Here is a 20,790-nt window from a genome sequence, read left to right as displayed (position 1 = left end):
GGCCGAAGGAGTAGATGACATTTTCTGTCAGAACTACGTCAGTCTTAGAAGAGCCAGTAATGACAAAACTCTTCCGTCTGGTGTGCAAGATGTATGAGACAGGCAAAATACCTCAGAATTCAAGAAGAATGTGCTAATTCCAATTCCAAAGAAAGCAGTTGCTGACAGGTGTGAAAATTACCAAACTCTCAGTTTAATAAGTCATGCTTGCAAGATGATAACACAAATTCTCTACAGAAGAATGGAAAACTGGTAGGAGCTGACCTTAGGGAAGATCAGTTTGGATACCAGAGAAATGCAGGAACAAGAGAAGCTATACTGATCCTATGATCTATCTTAGAAGGTAGGTTAAGGAAAGGCAAACCCTCATTTATAGCATTTGTAGATTTAGAGAAAGCTTTTGACAATGTTGACTGGAATACTTTCTTTAAAAAGAGAGAGGTAAAATGCAGCAAGTGAATGGCTATTTAAAAGTTGTACAGATACCACACATCAGTAGAAGAGTCAAGGAGCAGGGAACAAAGAAAAATTTGGAGTAGCTATTAAAATTCAGGGAGAAGAAATAAAAATTTTGATATTTGCCGATGACATTGTAATTCTGTCAGAGACAGCAAAGGACTTGGAAGAGCAGTTGAATGGGATGGACAGTGTTTTGAATAGAGAATACAAGATGGACATCAACAAAAGCAAAACAAGGATAATGGAATGTAGTCAGATTAAATCAGGTGACACTAAGGGAATCAGATTAGGAAATAAGACACTTAAAGTAGCAGATGAGTTTTGCTTTTGGGCAGCAAAATAACTGATGATGGTCGAAGGAGGGAGGATATAAAATGTAGACTGGCAATGGCAAGGAAAGCGTTTCCGAAGAAGAGAAATCTGTTAACATCTGATATAGATTTAAGTGTTGGGAAGTCTTTTCTGTAATTTGTATGAAGTGTAGCCATGTATAGAAGTGAAATGCAGATGATAAATAGTTTAGATAAAATGAGAATAGTAGCTTTTGAAATGTGGTGCTACAGAAGAAAGCTGAAGATTAGATGGGTTGATCATGTAACTAATGAGAAAGCACTGAACAGAATTTATGAGACAAGAGATTTGTAGCACAGCTTGACCAAAAGAGGGGATCAGTTGATAGGACACATTCTGAGACATCAATGAATCACCAATTTAGTATTTGAGGGAAGTGAGTGTGAGTGTGTGTGTGTGTGTGTGTGTGTGTGTGTGTGTGTGTGTGTGTGTGTGTGTGTGTGTGTGTGTGTAGGGGGGGTTAAAAATCGTAGAGAAAGATTCAGAAAGGTGTACGTTGTAGTAGCTATTCAGAGATGAAGAGGCTTGCACAAGATAGAGTGGCATGGGGAACTGCACCAAACCAGTCTTCAGACTCAAAACGAGAACAATGACAACAACAACAACAACAACACCTAGTATTCATCTGCTCAGAAGTCCTGCTCCTCCTGCCACAGAACTTCACTAATTCCCATTATATCCAACTTTAACAAATCCATTTCTCTTTCTAAATTTTCTAATCTATCTGCCTGAATACAGGATCTAACATTCCACGCTCCAATCTATAGAACGCCAGTTTTGTTTCTCCTGATGATGAAATACTCCTGAGCAGTCCCCACCCAGAGATCCAAATGGGAGACTGTTTTAGTTTCTGAATATTTTACCCAATAGGATGCCATCATCATTTTATGGTAGAGATGCATGCCCTTGGGAAAGATTAGAGTTGTAGTTTCTCCTTGCTTTCAGCTGTTTGTAGTATCAGCACAATAAGGCCATTTTGGTGGATGTTAGAAGACCAGATTAGTAAAACATCCAGGCTGTTGCTCTTACACCTACTGAAAAGCCTGCTGCCCCTTTTCATGGAACCACACATTTGTCTGACCTCTCAACAGATACCCCTCCATTGTGATTGCACCTACGATATGCTATCTGTATGGTAGAGGCATGGAAGCCTCCCCACCTGCGGCAAGCATATTTCGTACGCAATGGATAAAACAAATTATTTTATGTTCAATAAACTATTTGTAGGCTTTTGTAACATTATTAATATAATTGGGTTAAAACCCCAAACAAATGCTATAATTCTACAATTAAAGAATTTAGGTCAAGTCCATGATACAAAATACAGGGTGACAATTACTGAACTCTATGAAATAAAATTGTCATAACTTCTGAATGGTTTGCATTAGGACATAGGAACTGAACAGCTGGCCATGGGGCATGATGGGAATTAGTATGCACATGTATGATTTGGTTTAGTGATGAAGCCCACTTTCATTTAGATGGGTTCAGCAATAAGCAGTTGGTGGATTTGGGGTACTGATAATCTGCATTTCACGATCAAGAAGTCTCTTCACCTTCAATGGATGACTGTGTGGTGTGCAATATCCAGTCCCGGAATAATCTGTGCAATATTCCTTAATGGCACATTGATTATCAAACAGTATGTGAAGGTTTTGGAAGATGATATCATCCCCACTGTTCAAATTAACACTGATTTCAACAAGACGTGGTTCATGCAAGATGGAGCTCGAACACATCAAAGCAGGAGAGTGTCTGATGTCCTGGAGGAGCACTTTGGGGACTGCATTCTGGCTCTGGAATATCCAGAGGCCACTGGCATGGGCTGTGATTGGCCACCATATTCTCTGGATCTGAACACATGCAACTCCTTTTTGTGGGGCTGTATTAATGACAAGATTTGCAGCAATAACCCCAAAACCACTGCTGAGCTGAAAAGAGCCATTCAGATCATTGACGGCATGCAGAATTTCACTATTTGTCTGCGCCACAACATCACCACTGTTGGCAAGCATATCAGACATCAGACATGTTGTAACCTAAATCTCAATATCTGTAGTTTACATGTTGAATAAAGTTGTGCATGCCATAGTTTGTAACTAATTTACTTTTTTTTTCATATAGTTCAATAACTGTCATCCTCTATGTCGCATCAGTAGTGTAGTTAATTTGTTATTCCCTGTTACAAAAATGAATAGTAGTCCTTACAATTTGAGCAGGACAACAGAATTCAAATAACTTTAATTACAAGTAAAGGAATACTTTTAAAGACGCCTTTATTAAAATTTTTGTTGCTGGTGCTCTTTAGAGATAGTTTCCATTGCTTTTATTCTTAATTAAATTCACCTTTCTGTGAATACAACAATTTAAAAACTTTATTATGTTACATAGTATGAGTCCTTTCTTATTTTGCACAGATGTTTTCAATGAAGAAAGTATCAAAGGGCGTCAGATGATTCCTGGTTTTCCACAATCAAAATGTGCAAGAGATGATGGTTACTTCATTCCTTTCAGACGAATCTTTCAGAAAGAAGCCTATTTCAATAGGAGCAAAGCAGCATATCTGGAACGGTATGTGTGTGACACACAAACTGATATTTCAATTTCGGTATCTATAAATTATTCATAAAATAATTGCATTACTTGGAGTTGCATTACACAGTCCTTTAATTTTGAAATTATGCTTTAGACTTGCAGCAACTGCAAAGAACATCGCACCAAGAACATTTGTACAGCCATCTCCAACAAAAAGACAAACTGGATCTGGAGATTATTATGGTTGTTTTGAGAAAATTACAGGTAAGCACTGTACCAATGTGAAAACTATATTTGAAATGTAGTAAATTTCAAATTTTCCACATAGAAGTTTGTTAGCAGTTATTAATTCCATCCTTATAACAAAAATGTAAGTTGAAATTGGAAATCTGTGCTTTGTCATGATTATCAATCATAGAAGTGGCCAAACTTGGCATTTTGAATTTTTTTGGTCTGTAATTACACATTTCTTTGTAAAGCTTTCAGGATTTGTGAGTTTCATTTCTTTTTAACAGAGAATCTTCTGTATAAATTACAGACCTGTAGCTCTGCTCATTGCTTATATTCCTCACCATATATCTAGAGACATGGCTGTGGTTATTTAACATTTCTTTGTGGCACCTCTTAGTACTGCAGTGCTCAGTTGCATTGCACATGGCTGTAACGTAATGCTGAAGTATGCTGCCTGAAAGAAATTTGAAACATCCAGAAAGGGAGAAGGAAATAAAATGGAAAATCACAGGTTGAGAGGGTATGTGATGTTATTTCAGCGACTACAACATTGACTTGAATTTACAGAGAACTTGGCAGTATGGGCCCACTTATCAGTATGATGTTGAATTGCCTCTGGCATGGATGCATGCACTGATTTGGCTGGGAATGGTGTCATAAAACCATTGTACCTTCTCCTGCAGCAAGCTGTCACATAACTTTTGTAACTTGTCCTCAACATCTTGGATACTGGCACTGGGAAAGAATTGACCTTTGAGCTAGCTGCTACCGTGTTCTATTGGGGACAGACCTGAGATTTTTGATAACCATGGAGTACCTCAACATCATGCATACAGTTTATATAGACATGAGCCATGTGTGGACAAGCATTGTTCTACTGAAAAATGGCACCACAATATTGTCGAATGAGTGGTAACACATGAGGGAGCTAGCTGTCCATGATGTACTATTGTGCTGTCAGAGTTCTCTCAATCACTTCCAAATGTGAGCTGAATTCATGGCCAGTGGCTCCCCATACGATGATGACAAGAGTAACACTCTTGTGCCTGTCAAAAATGGTGGAAGGATGGGACCTCTCTCCCAGATGCTGTCATATTCAATGACAATGATCATCCAGGGTAGTGTAGAACCATAACTCATTGCTGAAGACACTGCAGCACTGTTCTTCAGCGGTTCATGCTTTCCAGTTATGTCACCAGTCCAATACGCAACTGTTTGTGTTGTATTGTAATGGCAGGCTATGCATGGGATCGTAATTCCCTAGTTCAGCTGCTGATGGTCTCCAACCTGTGGTGTGGGGTGACACAGAATCTTGCAGGGTTTCCCTTACTTGTACTCAGACAGCAGGTGCAGATTGTGCTTGGTGCACAATACAGTTTATCCTCCCTTGTGGTGGTTGGACATGGTAGGCAGGAACATTAACAACAAGTATGCCTACACTGATGTTCCCATGCAGTCCAGCATGAGACCACTGCCAAATCTGAATTCCCCACAAAGTGGGATGTTGCACGATTTGACCAGATGGCCAAATGGAGACATACAATGAGGTCCTGTTCAAACTCTGTCAGGTGCTGATAACACTTGTCTCACATGAGTATGCAGCATCTCTGCATCCTCCACAGTGATCAGTCAAGATCTGACACAGTTCACACCCCTTATGTATCCTCGCAGGTCTGTTAATAGCACTAAATACAAACAACACTAAAGTACTCTGGTGGCCATTCTAGCTGTCATGTAGACTTTCAACTCTAATCACTTACAAACCCATCAACGGTGCGTTCATATATAAATTTACACTGGCCCCCAATCATGTATTCTGAGAGATTTACTTTCTCAGTCACACAGTGATCAGCTTCAGAGCTGATTATTACATGCAGCTGTTTCTAAGTGCTTGGTTGTGTACAAGTTGTGAAACAAATACTGGAAGTGGTTCATAAGCTTGGAAGCAGTAGTAGTAGTAATAGTAGTGCAGTTTTATTTATCTTTGAATCACTTTTACAAAGATATTGCACATGTAATGACACTACAGTGAAAATAATCATTTATACAGACATTTAAATACAAGGGCTATCCACAAAGTACATTACATTTTGGAATTAAAAATAAATAAAGTATTGGAAATTTTTTTTATTATATATAGATGAAAGCCACTCTTCAATACTACTTTTCTACATAGTTGCCATTTAAATTAAGGCACTTATCGTAGTGATGGATGAGCTTGGAAATTCCTTCGTCATAAAATTCGGCCACCTGTGCCTTCAACCACGTGGTTACCTCTTCTTGAAGCTGTGCGTCGTCATCAAAACGCTGCATAGCCAACCACTTCTTCATTGCTGGGAATAAGTGGAAGTCGCTCGGTGCCAGGTCGGGACTGTAAGGCGGATGAGGAAACAACTCCCACTGAAAAGATTCGAGACCTTCACGAGTGGCATTTGCCGTGTGGGCTCGGGCGTTGTCGTGAATCAGCAAGATCTTTGAGCCCAACTTTCCCCTGCACTTGTTTTGTATTGCTCTTCTGAGGTTGTGCAGAGTTTGGCAATACCTTTGAGAGTTTATTGTAGTGCCTCTTTCCAGGAAATCCACAAAAATCGTATTTCTACCTGGTTACTGATTAACCATGTGGTTGAAGGCGCAGGCGACCGAATTTTACAACGAAGGAATTTCCAAGCTCGCCCCGCTACGATAAGTGCCTTACTTTAAATGGCAACTATGTAGAAAAGTAGTATTTAAGTGTGGCTTTCATCTGTATATAATAAAAAAAATTCCAATACTTTATTTATTTTTAATTCCAAAATGTAATGTACTTTGTTGATAGCCCTCGTACTTACAGTCTTAGCTTAGTGAGGATGTGACTTGTAGCTTGAGGGATATTTTGAATATCTGCATTGAGTTTTGCAGCAAGAGTCTGAAGGTAGTTAAATTAAAACACAAATATTTCACTAACAGGAATGATTATTTTTGAGACAGTGCTGAAATAAATGAAACATTTGCATTGGTAATAATTACACCAATTGCCTTTGCAGTGCAAAGACAAACACCTCCAATGAAACCAAAATATAATTCAGGAAGGAATGTCATTTGATATTTGATATTCACAATTTTTTTTTGCCCACTTGGATTCTGGAAAATCCAGGACAGAATGGGTGGCTTTGCTGATATCATGAACGCACCTGGAAGATTACAAAAGCAAAATGTTTTAAATCAGACTTCAGGAAAAGCATCACTTGAGAAGATAGAAACATTAAAATTATAGCACTGCTAGTTCTTGTACCTTTTTTTAGGTGACCCAACATACATAGCTCTTTAGTGTAAAGTAAATGCACACCAAGCAATGGCAGGGAAAACACACACAAAAGACTTTAACTCTTACAAGCTTTTGGAGCCAGTGGCTTCTTCTTCTGGCAGAAGGGGAAGGAAGAGGGGTGCAGGAAAAGAACTGGAGAGGTTTAGGGCAATGGGTAAAGTTTAGAAAAGTCACCCAGAATCCTGGGTCAGGGGAGACTTTCCGACAGGAAGAGAAGGAAGGACCGATTGTTGGGGACAGCACTGGACAAGATTTCAAAAACTTGAGAGCTTAAAGGTGGAACACAACGCAATATTCAAGACAGAGATTACTGCTAAAACATCATGCCTGAATTAATAAGAGTGAAAAGCTAAGTGCATTGTATGTAACAGAGTTGGGGGGGGGGGGGGGGGCAGCAAAAATAGACAAGTCAGAAAATGAAAGGTGTAGAAAACTAAAATGGGGTGAAGAAAGGATTAGTTACTGTGAAAAATGCTGAGATGGAAAGAATTAACGTAAATTAAGGCCATGTGGGTGGCAACAACAAAGGACATCTTGTAGTGCTAGTTCCCATCCTTGGAGTTCTGAGAAATTGATGTCTGGGGGAAGAACCAGATGGTATGTGTGGTGAAACAGGCACTGTAGTCATGGCTGTCTTGTTGTACAGCATGCTCTGCAACACAATATGGTGTGTTGCCAGTATACACCCTCTGCCTATGCCCATTAATCCTGACTAATAACTGGGTGATAGTCATGCTGATGTAAAAGGCCGAACAGTGTTTATATAAAAACTGGTGTATGATGTGTCATTTCAAAGGTGGCTCTCCCTCTAATAGTATAAGTTTTGCCAGTTACAGGGTTGCAATAGGTGGTTGTAGGAGGGTGCATAGGGCAAGTTTTGCAGAGGGGACGGTTAGACGGGTAGGAGCTATAGGGTAGGGAGTTGGGTGCAGAAGGAGCATAGATATTGTCATGTAGAAGGTGTAATTAAATGAATGATGAACACTAACTTCACTTAACAAACATTTATTCAGCACTTTCACATACAAGAGTGCTGAGTGAACTGCCTCTGGCCAGAACACACACATTATATATACATGATATGGTTATAATAGAAGGAAACATTCCACGTAGGAAAAATATACCTAAAAACAAAGATGATGTGACTTACCAAATGAAAGTGCTGGCAGGTCGACAGACACACAAATGAACACAAACATACACACAAAATACAAGCTTTCGCAACAAACTGTTGCCTCATCAGGAAAGAGGGAAGGAGAGGGAAAGACGAAAGGATGTGGGTTTTAAGGGAGAGGGTAAGGAGTCATTCCAGTCCCGGGAGTGGAAAGACTTACCTTAGGGGGAAAAAGGTAAGATTTAAGATAATCTAGGAAATGGTTGGTATCTTTAATAAGGGAAGGAAGTCTTGGTACTACGGGTTTCAGGTGTTAATCTACTAAGGCAGATATACGTTTGCTGGGTGCTTTGATGTCAGTAACTGTAGGATGGCCAGGATGATTGGGTTTGTGGATCTTAGGAGGAAGGTAAAAGGTGGAGGTGTGTGGTTTGGGTAGTGTAAGAAGTTCTACGGATTGAGGTGTGAGTCCTTGTGAAAGGCCTTAGGTTTTAAGGCAGGGACTACAGGCCCATTTGAATTAGAGGGATGGGACCTTGATGGCAGATACTGTATGTAGAGGTGTCAGACAGCTAGAGTAGACCTTCACAACATACTCCTGTTGGTCAAGTACCATAATGATAAATCCTTTGTCTTCTGGGAGGATAATGACGGAGTTCTCAGCTTTTAGGGAAAGCAGAGCCTGGAGTTCTGCAGAGGACAGGTTAGGGTCATGTTGTAGGGACCTGTGGAAAGGTTGTGAAGCAATGTTGGATATGAGGAATTGTTGAAAGGCTTGTAAGGGATGTTCAGAGATAGTGGTGCATTTGTTTTTCGCCAAACTGCTTTGATCAACTTTTACTGCCATCTCCTACATTACTTTATTTGCCATGCAAAGTAGTTTACATTATCTCCTGTGACTTTCACTTTCTGTTTGGCCAGTTTTTTAAAATTGCATGTCCTTTCATGACTTTTCCTTTTTTTTTTTCTTTTTTTTTCAGATCAATTTTTTGGATCATGTAGACCACTCTTGTGGCGAGAAGTTTTTGCCCAGTCATTGCCTCTTGTTAACCATTGTCTGTTCTACAATTCTCTTGTGAATTCTTCTGATTCTTCCAATTTTTTCCCTGCTTTTCTTCCATTTTTCTATCTTTTCCTTCATATCTGCCTAACGTTTTTGCTACTTCCATCACTTCTAACGCTCCAAACCATCCTCTTTTGCCTTGACAAATCCCATCACATATTACAGTCCTTCTTTTTGAAAACACGCTTTGGCACTATCAAAATTAAGGTCCCATATTCTGTTTCTTGAAATCTGCTTGTTCCTTGGAGTTACCCAGCTAACCTGTGATCTATATGCCTCATCTGCTAGTTGCCACTCCAACAGATTTCTCTCCTTCTACAAAATCTTACAGTTATCTGCCCCTCATGTATCCTTGGATGGTATCATCCACCAAGCCAACTTTAGACTGCAACAACATGCCAGACTTCACCTCACAAAGCTATCCCAACTTCTCCTAAGCTATGTCAACAGTGGTGTTTCCCTCCTTGTCCCTCTGCAGCTCCCCAAACAGCCACACCATCAACAACCACTCTTCTCCTACAAACTGAGCTTAGCCACCTTCTTAATGTCCGACAGCCTTCACCACTGCCTCCCAGACCAGTAATAACTCATAATCACAAGAACCAGTCACAACAGTACAGTGTTCCCAACCTCTTATCCAAAGTACTCTCCCCCCTGAATTATCAGTATTATTCACGGATCTCACTTTTAGCCCTAAACCTGCATTTAACCATGCTGCTTTGGTGAAGGACCTATTTTCCTTCACATGTAAAGTCAACTGGAAATATCACTTTGCAAGCCAATCTCAAAACCTTTCTAGCAGGAAACCTGACATTGAACCCAGCCTTGAAAAGTTCTGACCATGATACCAACTTGATCCACCAGGCAGTTTAGAAAGTACATGGAGGGCAGGTATGGTGTTTTGTTGTGATTGTCCATGAAACACATAAAGCGAATGAATGTGGAAGAGTCATAGAGCTATGAGTTAACAGTACTTCATCACAAAAGAGAAAAACACAGCACATCTACTCGATACAAAGCTCTAAACTGAACTGTCTTTGACTCTCACACCAGGACCGTGGCTCTTTGGTCTGTGTATCAATGCTGCTATGGTCCCCACACCTTACTCCAATCCTGTCACCAGCTTATCCTATCCCATTAGAGGTAGGGCCACCCATGAAGTGGCTTTCATGTACCAACTCTGCTGCAATTTCTGTACTGTATTTTATGTGGGCGTGACCACTAACCAGCTGTCCAACAGAATGTATGGCCACCATCGAACTGTGACCAAGAGCAGAATTCGCCACTCAGTGCCTGAACATGCTGGGACAGATACAGGGACAGGGTGGAGAGAGGGTGCACCTAGCTGCCCTATCCTCTCTCCAACCTGTCCCTGCATGCTCCACAGCAGCGCTTCACAGTCCTCCACCCCTACCCTGCCATGGCTCACCCTCCCCACCCCAGCTTCCTTCTTGCCCCCACCAAATTACCTCTCCCATCATGCACTGCATCTGCTACTCGTAGTCTGGCTTCAGCTGCCAGAGAGTGTGGTCATGTGTGTGAGCTGCATTTGCATGAGTGTGTGTGTATGTGTGTGTCTGTCGACTATTTTTGACGAAGCTTATTTTGTGACAGTCTTTTTGTTGTGCCTGTCTGTGACTCAGCATCTCCACTACATGGTGAGTAGCAACTACCCTTTTCATAATATTGGGAAGAAGGAAACTCATAAGAACATTGCTCCGTTCCATAATGGCAGCCTCATTACTGACCCAAAGTTATTTGCAGACCTGTTCAATTCGTACTTTGCTACAATTGCAGATGATTTAGTGACCAAAAAATTTGGCAAATTAGATGTGAAGGACTACCAGGCACTTGAAAACCACAATTAAAAAAAATATTGCTTGGTCCTGCCAGTCAAAATGTGCTATGAAAAATCATAAGCTCACTAAAAATAGCAATTCAGCAGGTTTTGATGAGATCCCTGATCATATAACAAAACTGTCAACAAACTTTATTCTCACACTATTATTAGACATTTGCAATTCTTCATTCACAGGGCATTTTCCCAGATCTGCTTAAAACTGCTAAAGTCATACCTCTTTATAAGAAAGGTGACTCTCAGAAAATGTCAAATAAAGACCTGTAGCACTGCTGTCTGGCTTTTCGAAGATTATAGAACAACTCTTCCTAGCTCAGCTACAAAATTTTTCAGTCAGAGTAATAAATTATCAGTATCTCAGCATGGTTTCAGATCACAACATTCCACTGAGACTGCTATATTTCATCTTGTCAACCACATCATAAATGTAGTAGACAATCACTCCAAAATTTCAGGTATTTTCTTAGATTTAACATAGACTTTTGATGTTACAGATTATTCAATTCTCTTTCTCACTCTGTCTCTCTCTCTGGAAAAAAAGGACCTGATTAACACAGTCAAGCCAACACTACACAGAACTACCTTTCAGTTCTGTCGTCACTGACACATGGTGTACCGCAGGGCTCTGTCTTAGGACAATTTCTTTTTCTAATATATGTTAATGATCTGCTGCCATGTTTAATGACCTCCATTCATATGTAAGAAATACAGGAGCATTACTATTTGCAGATTATACCAACCTGCTTATTGAATGAAAAATATTAAAGACCTTACCACTGCTGCAGGTGTCACCATGGTTGAAGTATCACAATGGCTCTATAGGAACAGCCTGGTCTTAAACCCACAAAAAACAGTTACTTCATACTTTCTGCACCAACAAAATAAATAAACAAAAAGCCAGCAATTCACATGAAATTCAGAATTTCACTGTGGCAAAGTTTCTAGGCCTTGCTTGCAAGAAAATCTGAAATGGAACTCTCACATATCGTCCTTAAACCCCCAACTCTCTAACATATGTAATCAGAGTACTATCCAGCAATGCAACTCTTGAAACTGTTAAAACTATGTACTTTTCTCAGATACACTCGCTATTAATATACGGTGTTATCTTTTGGGGAAATTCTCCTCCAGCCATTACAACATTCAGGAAGCATAAGAGAATAATCTGAATTATAAAAAAGCAAGCAATAGAAGTTCCTGTAAGCCTTTGTTTATAGATTTAAATATTCTCTCTCTTCCCTGTATTTATATCCTAGAAATTGTGCTCTTTTAAAGAAAGCTGTGATGAAGAAAGGAAATCTCTTTATCCACAACACTGCTGGGCATGCGCACCATACTAGGTTAAAGGGAAATATCCATGTAAATTACTCCAGCACAAGTCTATCTCAGTGGGTTTCTTATCACTCTCATGTAATAATCTACAATACGCTTCCAGAAATTATTAAGAAAACTAATCATATAAATACATTTGAAAAATTTACTAAAACTTTTTTATTAAATACTTGTTTTTACAGTTTGTCATTTTATGTAAGTAACAAAGTAGAATGGTTGCCTAATATTACTGGAGTGTAAAATATGTCCAGCAACTGTAATACCTTGTATGTATATAAGACTTACTGAACCGATAAATAAAATTAATATTATTGATGAAGACCTCATTATTGATGCATGGCTTGACCTTCTGGAAACACCTACACACACACACCTGTCAGATACCCTCTCATGTCAGTCACAGCCTACGGCATCCTAACCATCATGGCACTGATGCAGCCCATCTCCCAGCCATTAACCCCTGTGGCACCATTGAGTCTGCTCACTCCACCTGCAGCAAACATCAACACCACAGCACTGCCCATCGACACCACATGCTCCACCTTAGTCATGGTTTGGCCACTTATTATGACCACTGGCACACCATCTCCACCACATCACAGACACCAAGAAATGATCCGGCGGTGCCCTGCCAAGTAACCAGCTGTGGCATCATTGGTTACTTGTACCTGTGCCCACACCACACCAGAGTCAATGTGGGTCAATCTGATCATCTCTTACTTTAGTGCAGCACCATCACTGTCGCAGACCAAAGAGCTGCAGCCCTGGTGTGTGCTATCTGTGGAAATGAGTCAAAGGGAGTTGGGTTCTGAGGTTTATATTGAGTAGACACACTGTATGTTGCTTGCAATAAAGTATTGTCAACTCTGCGTCAGCCAAGTTATTAATATCTTGCTGTATCTGTAGTGGAGATCTACCACAGGTAAGCTTGGTGGGTGGATCGGACAGCTCTTACATCTGGATCTTCCACCTGAACTAATTATGGCCATCAGGCTATCTCTTGCATTGGACCTGGGTTTCATACATACAGTACCTTTTTTTACATTCTAATTACCTAAGAAATAACATCCCTGTATAAGGGATTGGTTTTGGGAGCAGCATATGGCTGGGCCAGGAAGTTATGTAGGTTGGGTAGGCAGTGGAAAACCTCTTTAGGAGGGTAGCAAGGATTGTGGGAAGGATGTCACTCATTTCTGCACATGATATTAGATAGTCAAAGCCCTAGCAAATGACATTATTCTGTTTCTTCATTTCTGTATGATACTGGGTGATGAGGAGTGGTGCTCCTCTAAATCTAATTCCTGGGGATGGAGGGAGTATTATGGGTTTGTAAGGGTACTGGATTGGAAATCTGTTTGTGGACGAGGCCTAGGGGATAATGCCTGTATGTGAAGAATTTCTGAGACTTTCAGCATACTGTACAAGGGATTCCCTTCACTGCAGATACACTGTCCACAGCTGGCTGGGTTGAATGGTTTTTTAGAGTAGACTATTGGGTGACAGCTGTGAAAATTCAGGAATTTTTGGTGCTTAGTGGGCTTTATATGGATGCATTTATGGACAAAGCCATCACAGAGGTGGAGTTCAATGTCCAGGTAGATAATATGTTGGGCTGAAGAGGACCAGGTGAGGCAAATGGGAGAGAAGGTGTTGAGGAATGAGAATAGGGTGTCAAGGCCATGGAATCATGATCTGGAATCAGGGTCAAGACACAAGGCTGTGGATGGTGTATCTGCAGTGATGAGAATTTCTAGTCCTATAGGCTGAAGATTTAGTGAAGTTCTTCACAGACAAGCACTGTCCCCTGCACCTAGTCGGCAAACTTATTTCCCACACAATAGCTTCACACACCCCTAATCCTCCCACCACCCCCAGGAGCAAGCAGCAAAGGACCACCACTCCTCATCACCCAGTATCATCCTGGACTGCAGAAACTGAATTATGTCATTTGCCAGGGCTTCAACTATCTACTATCAGGCCCGGGAATGAGTGACATCCTGTCCAAAATCCTTCCTAGCACTTCTGAATAGGTATTCAACTGCCCACTCATCCTAAACAACAACCTGGTCCATCCTTACAACACTCTCACACCCAACCACTTATGCTGTGTAATATTCTCGTGGAAGATCCCTGTGCAAGACCTGGCCGATGCATGCACAGAGCACAGCTTACTCCAGTCCTATCACAGGCTTACCCTGTCCCATCAGAGGCAGAGCCACCTATGAAGTAGCCATTTCATACATCAACTCTTCTGCAGATTCTGCACAATATTTTATGTGGGCTTGACCACCAACCAGCTGTCCAACAGAATGAATGACCATAGCCAAACTGTGGCCGAGAACAGAGTTCACCACCCAGTGGCACAACATGCAGCTGAGCAAAACATGCTCATGTTCAATGGCTGTTTCACAATCTGGATCATCTGGATTATTCATCACAGCCTCAACTTTTCTATAGTATTCAGATGGGAGTTATCCTTTCAACACATCCATCACTCCTGTAATCCACCTGGCCTTAATCTTTGAAAATCCACTTCACCCAGACTCTCTGACCAAGAGTCTCCCTAAACTCTGTCCTGTCACCCCCTCTCAACTCATACCCCCATGTCACTGTTGTCGTGCATCACACAAATTGACTGGCTGTAGTATCAGTGTGTTGCATTCCTATTCCATGCACCTAATGCCTCTCCATCTCGCATTTCTATCCCATACAATTGCTTGATCGTTCTGAGCCAGCAGCTAGCCCTCTCCAATTCATCCTGCTTTCTGCCTCTTTCTTTCTCTACCCATACAACCTAACACAACCCCTCACCCCAGATCATCTGTCGAACTGCAGCTCTGGCACTGTGGGTTCAGCCAGCACTATGCATAGTAACAGAAAAAGCTATGTCCATGTAAGCAGTTTCTGCATCATTTCAGCAAAAACAAAGACAAGGATACATGGCAAGTATAAGTCAAAAGTATTTTCCATAATTGACAATGGGAAAAGTAATGAAGGTATGTGGGTGAGTAAGAAACAGAGATGACAATGCAAAGAATTGAAACTTCAAAACAATGTGACACATTTGATACCTGCAAAAAAAACCAAGTGTGAAAACTGTGTGAAAGTAACACATTGTATGTGTTCAGGACTAATGATTGCAAGGAAATGCAATTTTACTTTCTAGTGTATTTTTATTCCAAAATAAATGCTGTTACAGAAAAAAATGGTAACTATAAAAGAAAATAATATTGTTTCATCATAACCACAATCAAGTCCAGACCCAAAAGCAGGTTTGTAATGAAGTATAATGGTTAACGATTGAAGCATGTTTATTACAAACACTAACAAACAGCCATAATATAAGCAAAGTACTTGATGGGGAGTGCTGGTATTTATATAAACATTAAATATTCCACAATACACAAACATAAGTAAATTCAAGAATCTTCCAAATTTACAAATACTTAGTAACAAGTAATTGCTGATGGTTGGGTTTGAACTGGTTACTTGCAGTATGCCAGCCAGCAATGCCAGCTGCTATGCCACACTGCATGCAGCATGGCTGATGGCATTGCTTCCTCTCACAGAGAAACAGTGATCAACTGTTCCATTAGTTCTCATTGGATCATTGGATCATTGTAGCTGACTACAGTATCCTAGATGTAGATCTTATCAGTAGTACTGTGTATGGTAATACTGGAGGATCCTATTATATGGGTCATGTAATAACATTGTAACGGAACTGAAATGATGGTGGGCTGACAGTAATTTGGAGCCCGCGCGTCTGAAACGGGCGCGCTTGTGTGAGACTGCCAGGGAGTGCACCCTGATGCCATCTATTGGCGAAACTGGGAATAGCGCTGCCTGTCAGACAATGCACTAAGCTCTCAGAGTCAAATGTATTCCTTTTCTTGGTAATTATAAGTTATTACTGTATAATTTAATGTTTTAAAGCGCTAGTAGTAAATTATTATGACTGGTATGGACTCCAGGGTAGTAAATATAAATATTCTTAAATACTAAATGGTTTCGGTAAAAAGGTGGTAGGGGAACGCCCCCACTCTTGGTGATACGAGCGTAGCTAGAGGTAGCTGGAGACACAGGGACTGAACAATGGAATGGCCTGGGGAGTGTTGACGTGATCGGACGTGCGTAACTGTGCTCACGCAAAAGTGATTGTGCAACAGCGAAGAGGCGAATATCGTCGCCTTTTTGGAGTAAAACGCAACGAATGGTTGTTGAAGCCGCCTCTATGCCACTGGGGCTGATTGTAAGAGTTCCTGTGCCCAGATTTTATGGCGGACGTGCAGTAGCTTATACGAGTGCTACAGCTCATAGTTCCAGCTGCCATTAAGGGCATGAGGCGTGAAGAGCTGCGTTAGTCACATGCATCTCACCACCAGCACCGACACGTCTACCCAAGGCAAGACTGCTTGCAATTGTTAAGTCGAACTTTGTATACATGTAAAAGGAGAATACCAGTTTTCTTTTATGCAAGTGCAGAGGACAGAATATAGTAATGAGTAAAATTACGACGCATGTTGTTCATTGTAAAGTGTAGTAACCTCAAACATAGTATAGTGAAATCAGACTGAGGCCGCCATCGCCTCTTTCATTTACAATTCTTTTGGTTGTAGAATACTTTAGCGTATAAGAATGTTGAAAAGAGCAATGGTCACACCAGAATGAGTCGCCTATTTACAGTTACTTAAATTTTTCTGAGCAACCTTTCAAGTAAAGTCACTTAACTGATTCTGTATCAATGGTCCAAAGAGTAATATCCAAAATCATTAAATAAGTTGAAGGATAGAATTTTGTTAACCGAAGTTGCATAACCTGTCTTGGTAGTAATTACCAAGCCACCTCACAGAAATTGAGAGAGTATTTGCTTTGTAGAATCATCTAGAATGATCAGAAATAGTAATATTCAGAATTAAGTTTAAATTCAACTCAAGCCATTTCACTTTGAAACGAGCCCAAAAATTGATTTATTCTTTTGCTCCTTCAGAGCTGGCGACCGTAGTTATAAGTATTTTCAGGAGGATTCGACGGTAAGTCTGCTGCTCTCGTCGTGCTGATAGGATTATCCACTGCTGCTAGCAGTGGTGATTGGATACATAAGCTCACTACCAAGTTAAGTGGGTCAGGTAGGCAGTGTTACCGTGTGAACTGTAGGGCACTGTAGGCCGTGGATCGAACCCGTTCAATCATCACAGCTCTTAGGGAAATAGTCCGGTTAGGAGTGTACTATTCATTAGGTAAATACTGGCGAGTAACGGTCAAAAATGTATACGCAAGTGAATTTAGCAAGGTCCACGTAGCACCTAGTTAATGTGGTGCAATGGCGAGGGTAGGAGTGGAGTAAAAGTGAGCTGAGCTTGTGACAGCTGTGCTGGATTCAAATATTAACTACGTGAATTCACTACTGCCTCTTACCATTGGGACTGAGCTATTTACAGTTAAAATACGTAGCAGTAAGCGCAAAGGCGTGACAGCTACAAGTCCGTATTGGTTTTATACATACGGAATTGGGAAGTGGGTCATTCTGTCAGTGGAGGGGGTTAAAACAACCGAGTCAGTGGAGAACATACCCCATTTACTGATGGAAAGATTCAGCGGTTCGGTCGCAACATCTTCCTCACTGTGATGCACATTAGGGTAGCCTTCCCATTGAAGCTTCATGATCATCAAGCAGTCATTCATTTTCACTGAACAAGAAGCCTCCATCATTAATCTGTGCCTCAGGACTGTAGTAGGGCATCATATGGAGGACGTGGACATTGTCTCTGCACTATTGTCTTCTTTATGAAGGATAATAATCCTTGACCTTTTTTGTTACGTGGCAAGGGATATTATATGGCCCAAAGTAGGATTTTAGTTCCACTCTCCACACAGGTGTAAAAATTCTTACTAAGTCTCCCCAGCTGTTTTTTTCTCTAGGCAATGCTTGGATTTATAGCACTTTTGTCCTTCTACTAGATGTCCAGGATCTGTACATGAGGCTTGCTTCTTTGGTCTTGGTTATCTGGTATTCCACACAGCAGTCCTGACTATCATCTGGTTCAAACAGGAACTCTCAATCCATTGTCATTTACAGTAATGCTGGCTATTTCCTCTGTTCAGCAGCAATGTCATTTAATGCAGTGATGACAGATTGTTCTGTCAAAGGATTCCTTGAGAGGCACCCAGTGTTGATAGGTTTATATATGCTTTAGTATATGGCTTTGATGTGGTACTCCTGAAGCCTCTGTGCCCATCTCACCAGTCAACCCGATGGAGCCTTCAGACTATTCAGTCAGCATAGAGAATGGTGTTCCATCACAGTGGTGAATGGGTTGTCAAATAAATAAGGCTGAAAGTTTTTGATGTTCCAGTGTAAGGTATCAACTTTTCAGCACCTTTCTGAATTTGTGCTAGAACTGTACTATCCCACAACTACTACCATCAGTGTCAAGTTCTGTCTCAACATATTCATGATGCAATGCTAGGACTGGAGAAGATGTTAGCACCTCCTTAAGAAAATAATGAATCTTTCTTGCACCATGTTCCACAAAAATTTGGTATCTCCATGCAGTAGTTCTTTCAAGGGCTGTGCCATCACTGGTACTACGAGCACATTCTGACATAGCTTCTCACAGCATGAATATGACCAGGAATCGGAATATATGTGGTGACTCTTATTTTCTTTGGATTAGGCTGGACATTATCTCCAGTCATGTGATGCCCCCGGATTTTTATTTCTTGGGCGAAGAAGAGTTTTTTTTTTTTTCCAGATTCAGCAAGAGACCTTGGTCTGAACACACTGCAACATGGTATTCAGATGGCATAGTTGTTCTTCAAATACCTTCAAAAGAACAATAATGTCATCTAGATAGCTAAGACACATCACCCATTTGATGTGCTACAGCAGGTTTTCCACAATATGTTGGAAGATGGCTGTAGCATTACATAGTTTGAATGGCACAACTTTGCACCCATAGAGGCTGTCAGGAGCTATGAAGGTAGTATTTTCTCACAGAGCTTCATACCCGATATGTCAGTAGCCTGTTCGTATGTCTGAAGTTGAGAAATACTTTGCTTCTTTCAAGCAGTCCGGGTGCCATCAGTACGTGGCAGGGGATAAATTCTTTTTTAGTGGTTTTGTTATGTTGTCAGTAGTCACCAGAGCTTACATTGTACCATCCTTCTTCTTCACAAGGACCACACAACAGGGCCAAGAACTCTCTGAAGCTTCAATGATGTCATCTTACAATATTTCCTCCCAGATTATTTGTTGCTCATACTGCAACTCCCTATATTAGCTCCAGTTTATAATGTTGATACTCCATTATACCATGGGATACTTGGTCTCTCTTTACTCCACTCCATATTTGAAACTGTCCATATTTGAAACTGTTCAAAAATTGGTGTGAAATGGCTGACATTTGCCTATGTTGTTCCTTAGTTGGGCCAGATTCTATATCTATAATGTGTGATACTTGCAACAGATCCAATCTAATAATAAAATTATGAGTACTTTATGTTAAAATGACAAACTGGAAGTGCTGTATTGTGTCATTTTTAGTCTTGCAAGTCATGTTCCAGTTGGCTTGGAACAGAATCCATGTATGTAGGAATGAAGAGCTCTCTTTCAACAGTACTCAGCCACTGGAAGACCTGAAGATGATCCTAGCAGTCATTTTCACTGCAAACATTTTGTGGTTTTATACAGTGGTAAATTTCAAGCAGTTTAACAAGAAACAGGTGAATGTGTGTATCTAATGGTTAGAGGCAGTAAAAACTGTCCATATTATTTTCTCCTTACTCTTCCCTCATGGTTGTATCTAAATAGTTATTTTTAAAGTGCGTATTGTTGTAGAGTGACAATCAAGCATATTTTCTTTTTAATTGAAGAAATTCTTTTGTACTGCTGGTGAGGACTTGATGAGATGAACCTTTGAGTTGCTCTATTAGTGTATTTGTGTAATGCAATGGATAACATGTGTTGTTGTTGTTGTTGTGGTCTTCAGTCCTGAGACTGGTTTGATGCAGCTCTCCATGCTACTCTATCCTGTGCAAGCTTCTTCATCTCCCAGTACCTACTGCAACCTACATCCTTCTGAATCTGCTTGGTGTATTCATCTCTTGGTCTCCCTCTACGATTTCTACCCTCCACACTGCCCTCCAATACTAAATTGGTGATCCCTTGATGCCTCAGAACGTGTCCTACCAACCGAGCCCTTCTTCTAGTCAAGTTGTGCCACAAACTTCTCTTCCCCCCAATTCTATTCAATACTTCCTCATTAGTTATACGATCTACCCATCTAATCTTCAGCATTCTTCTGTATCACCACATTTCGAAAGCTTCTATTCTCTTCCTATCCAAACTATTTATCGTCCATTTTTCACTTCCATACATAGCTACACTCCATACAAATACTTTCAGAAACGTCTTCCTGACACTTAAATCTATACTCGATGTTAACAAATTTCTCTTCTTCAGAAATGCTTTCCTTGCCATTGCCAGTCTACATTTTATATCCTCTCTACTTCGACCATCATCAGTTATTTTGCTCCCCAAA

At 40.6% G+C, this 20,790-nt stretch overlaps 1 protein-coding gene across 1 annotated transcript in view; it reads left to right on the top strand.

The window, feature by feature from the left end:
* The window catches only part of LOC126130283 (UPF0602 protein C4orf47 homolog), a 134,838-nt gene that overhangs the window by 15,930 nt on the left and 98,118 nt on the right, over positions 1 to 20,790 (top strand). Inside the window, exons 2-3 of the mRNA XM_049915164.1 lie at positions 3,228 to 3,381; positions 3,500 to 3,609. Of these exons, the coding sequence (XP_049771121.1) occupies positions 3,228 to 3,381; positions 3,500 to 3,609 (264 nt within the window). The remainder of the gene's footprint in view (positions 1 to 3,227; positions 3,382 to 3,499; positions 3,610 to 20,790) is intronic.

This window comes from Schistocerca cancellata, chromosome 1, assembly GCF_023864275.1.
Source record: "Schistocerca cancellata isolate TAMUIC-IGC-003103 chromosome 1, iqSchCanc2.1, whole genome shotgun sequence".
In the NCBI taxonomy this organism is placed as follows: domain Eukaryota; kingdom Metazoa; phylum Arthropoda; class Insecta; order Orthoptera; family Acrididae; genus Schistocerca; species Schistocerca cancellata.
This window is presented reverse-complemented; position numbering and strand designations above follow the sequence as displayed.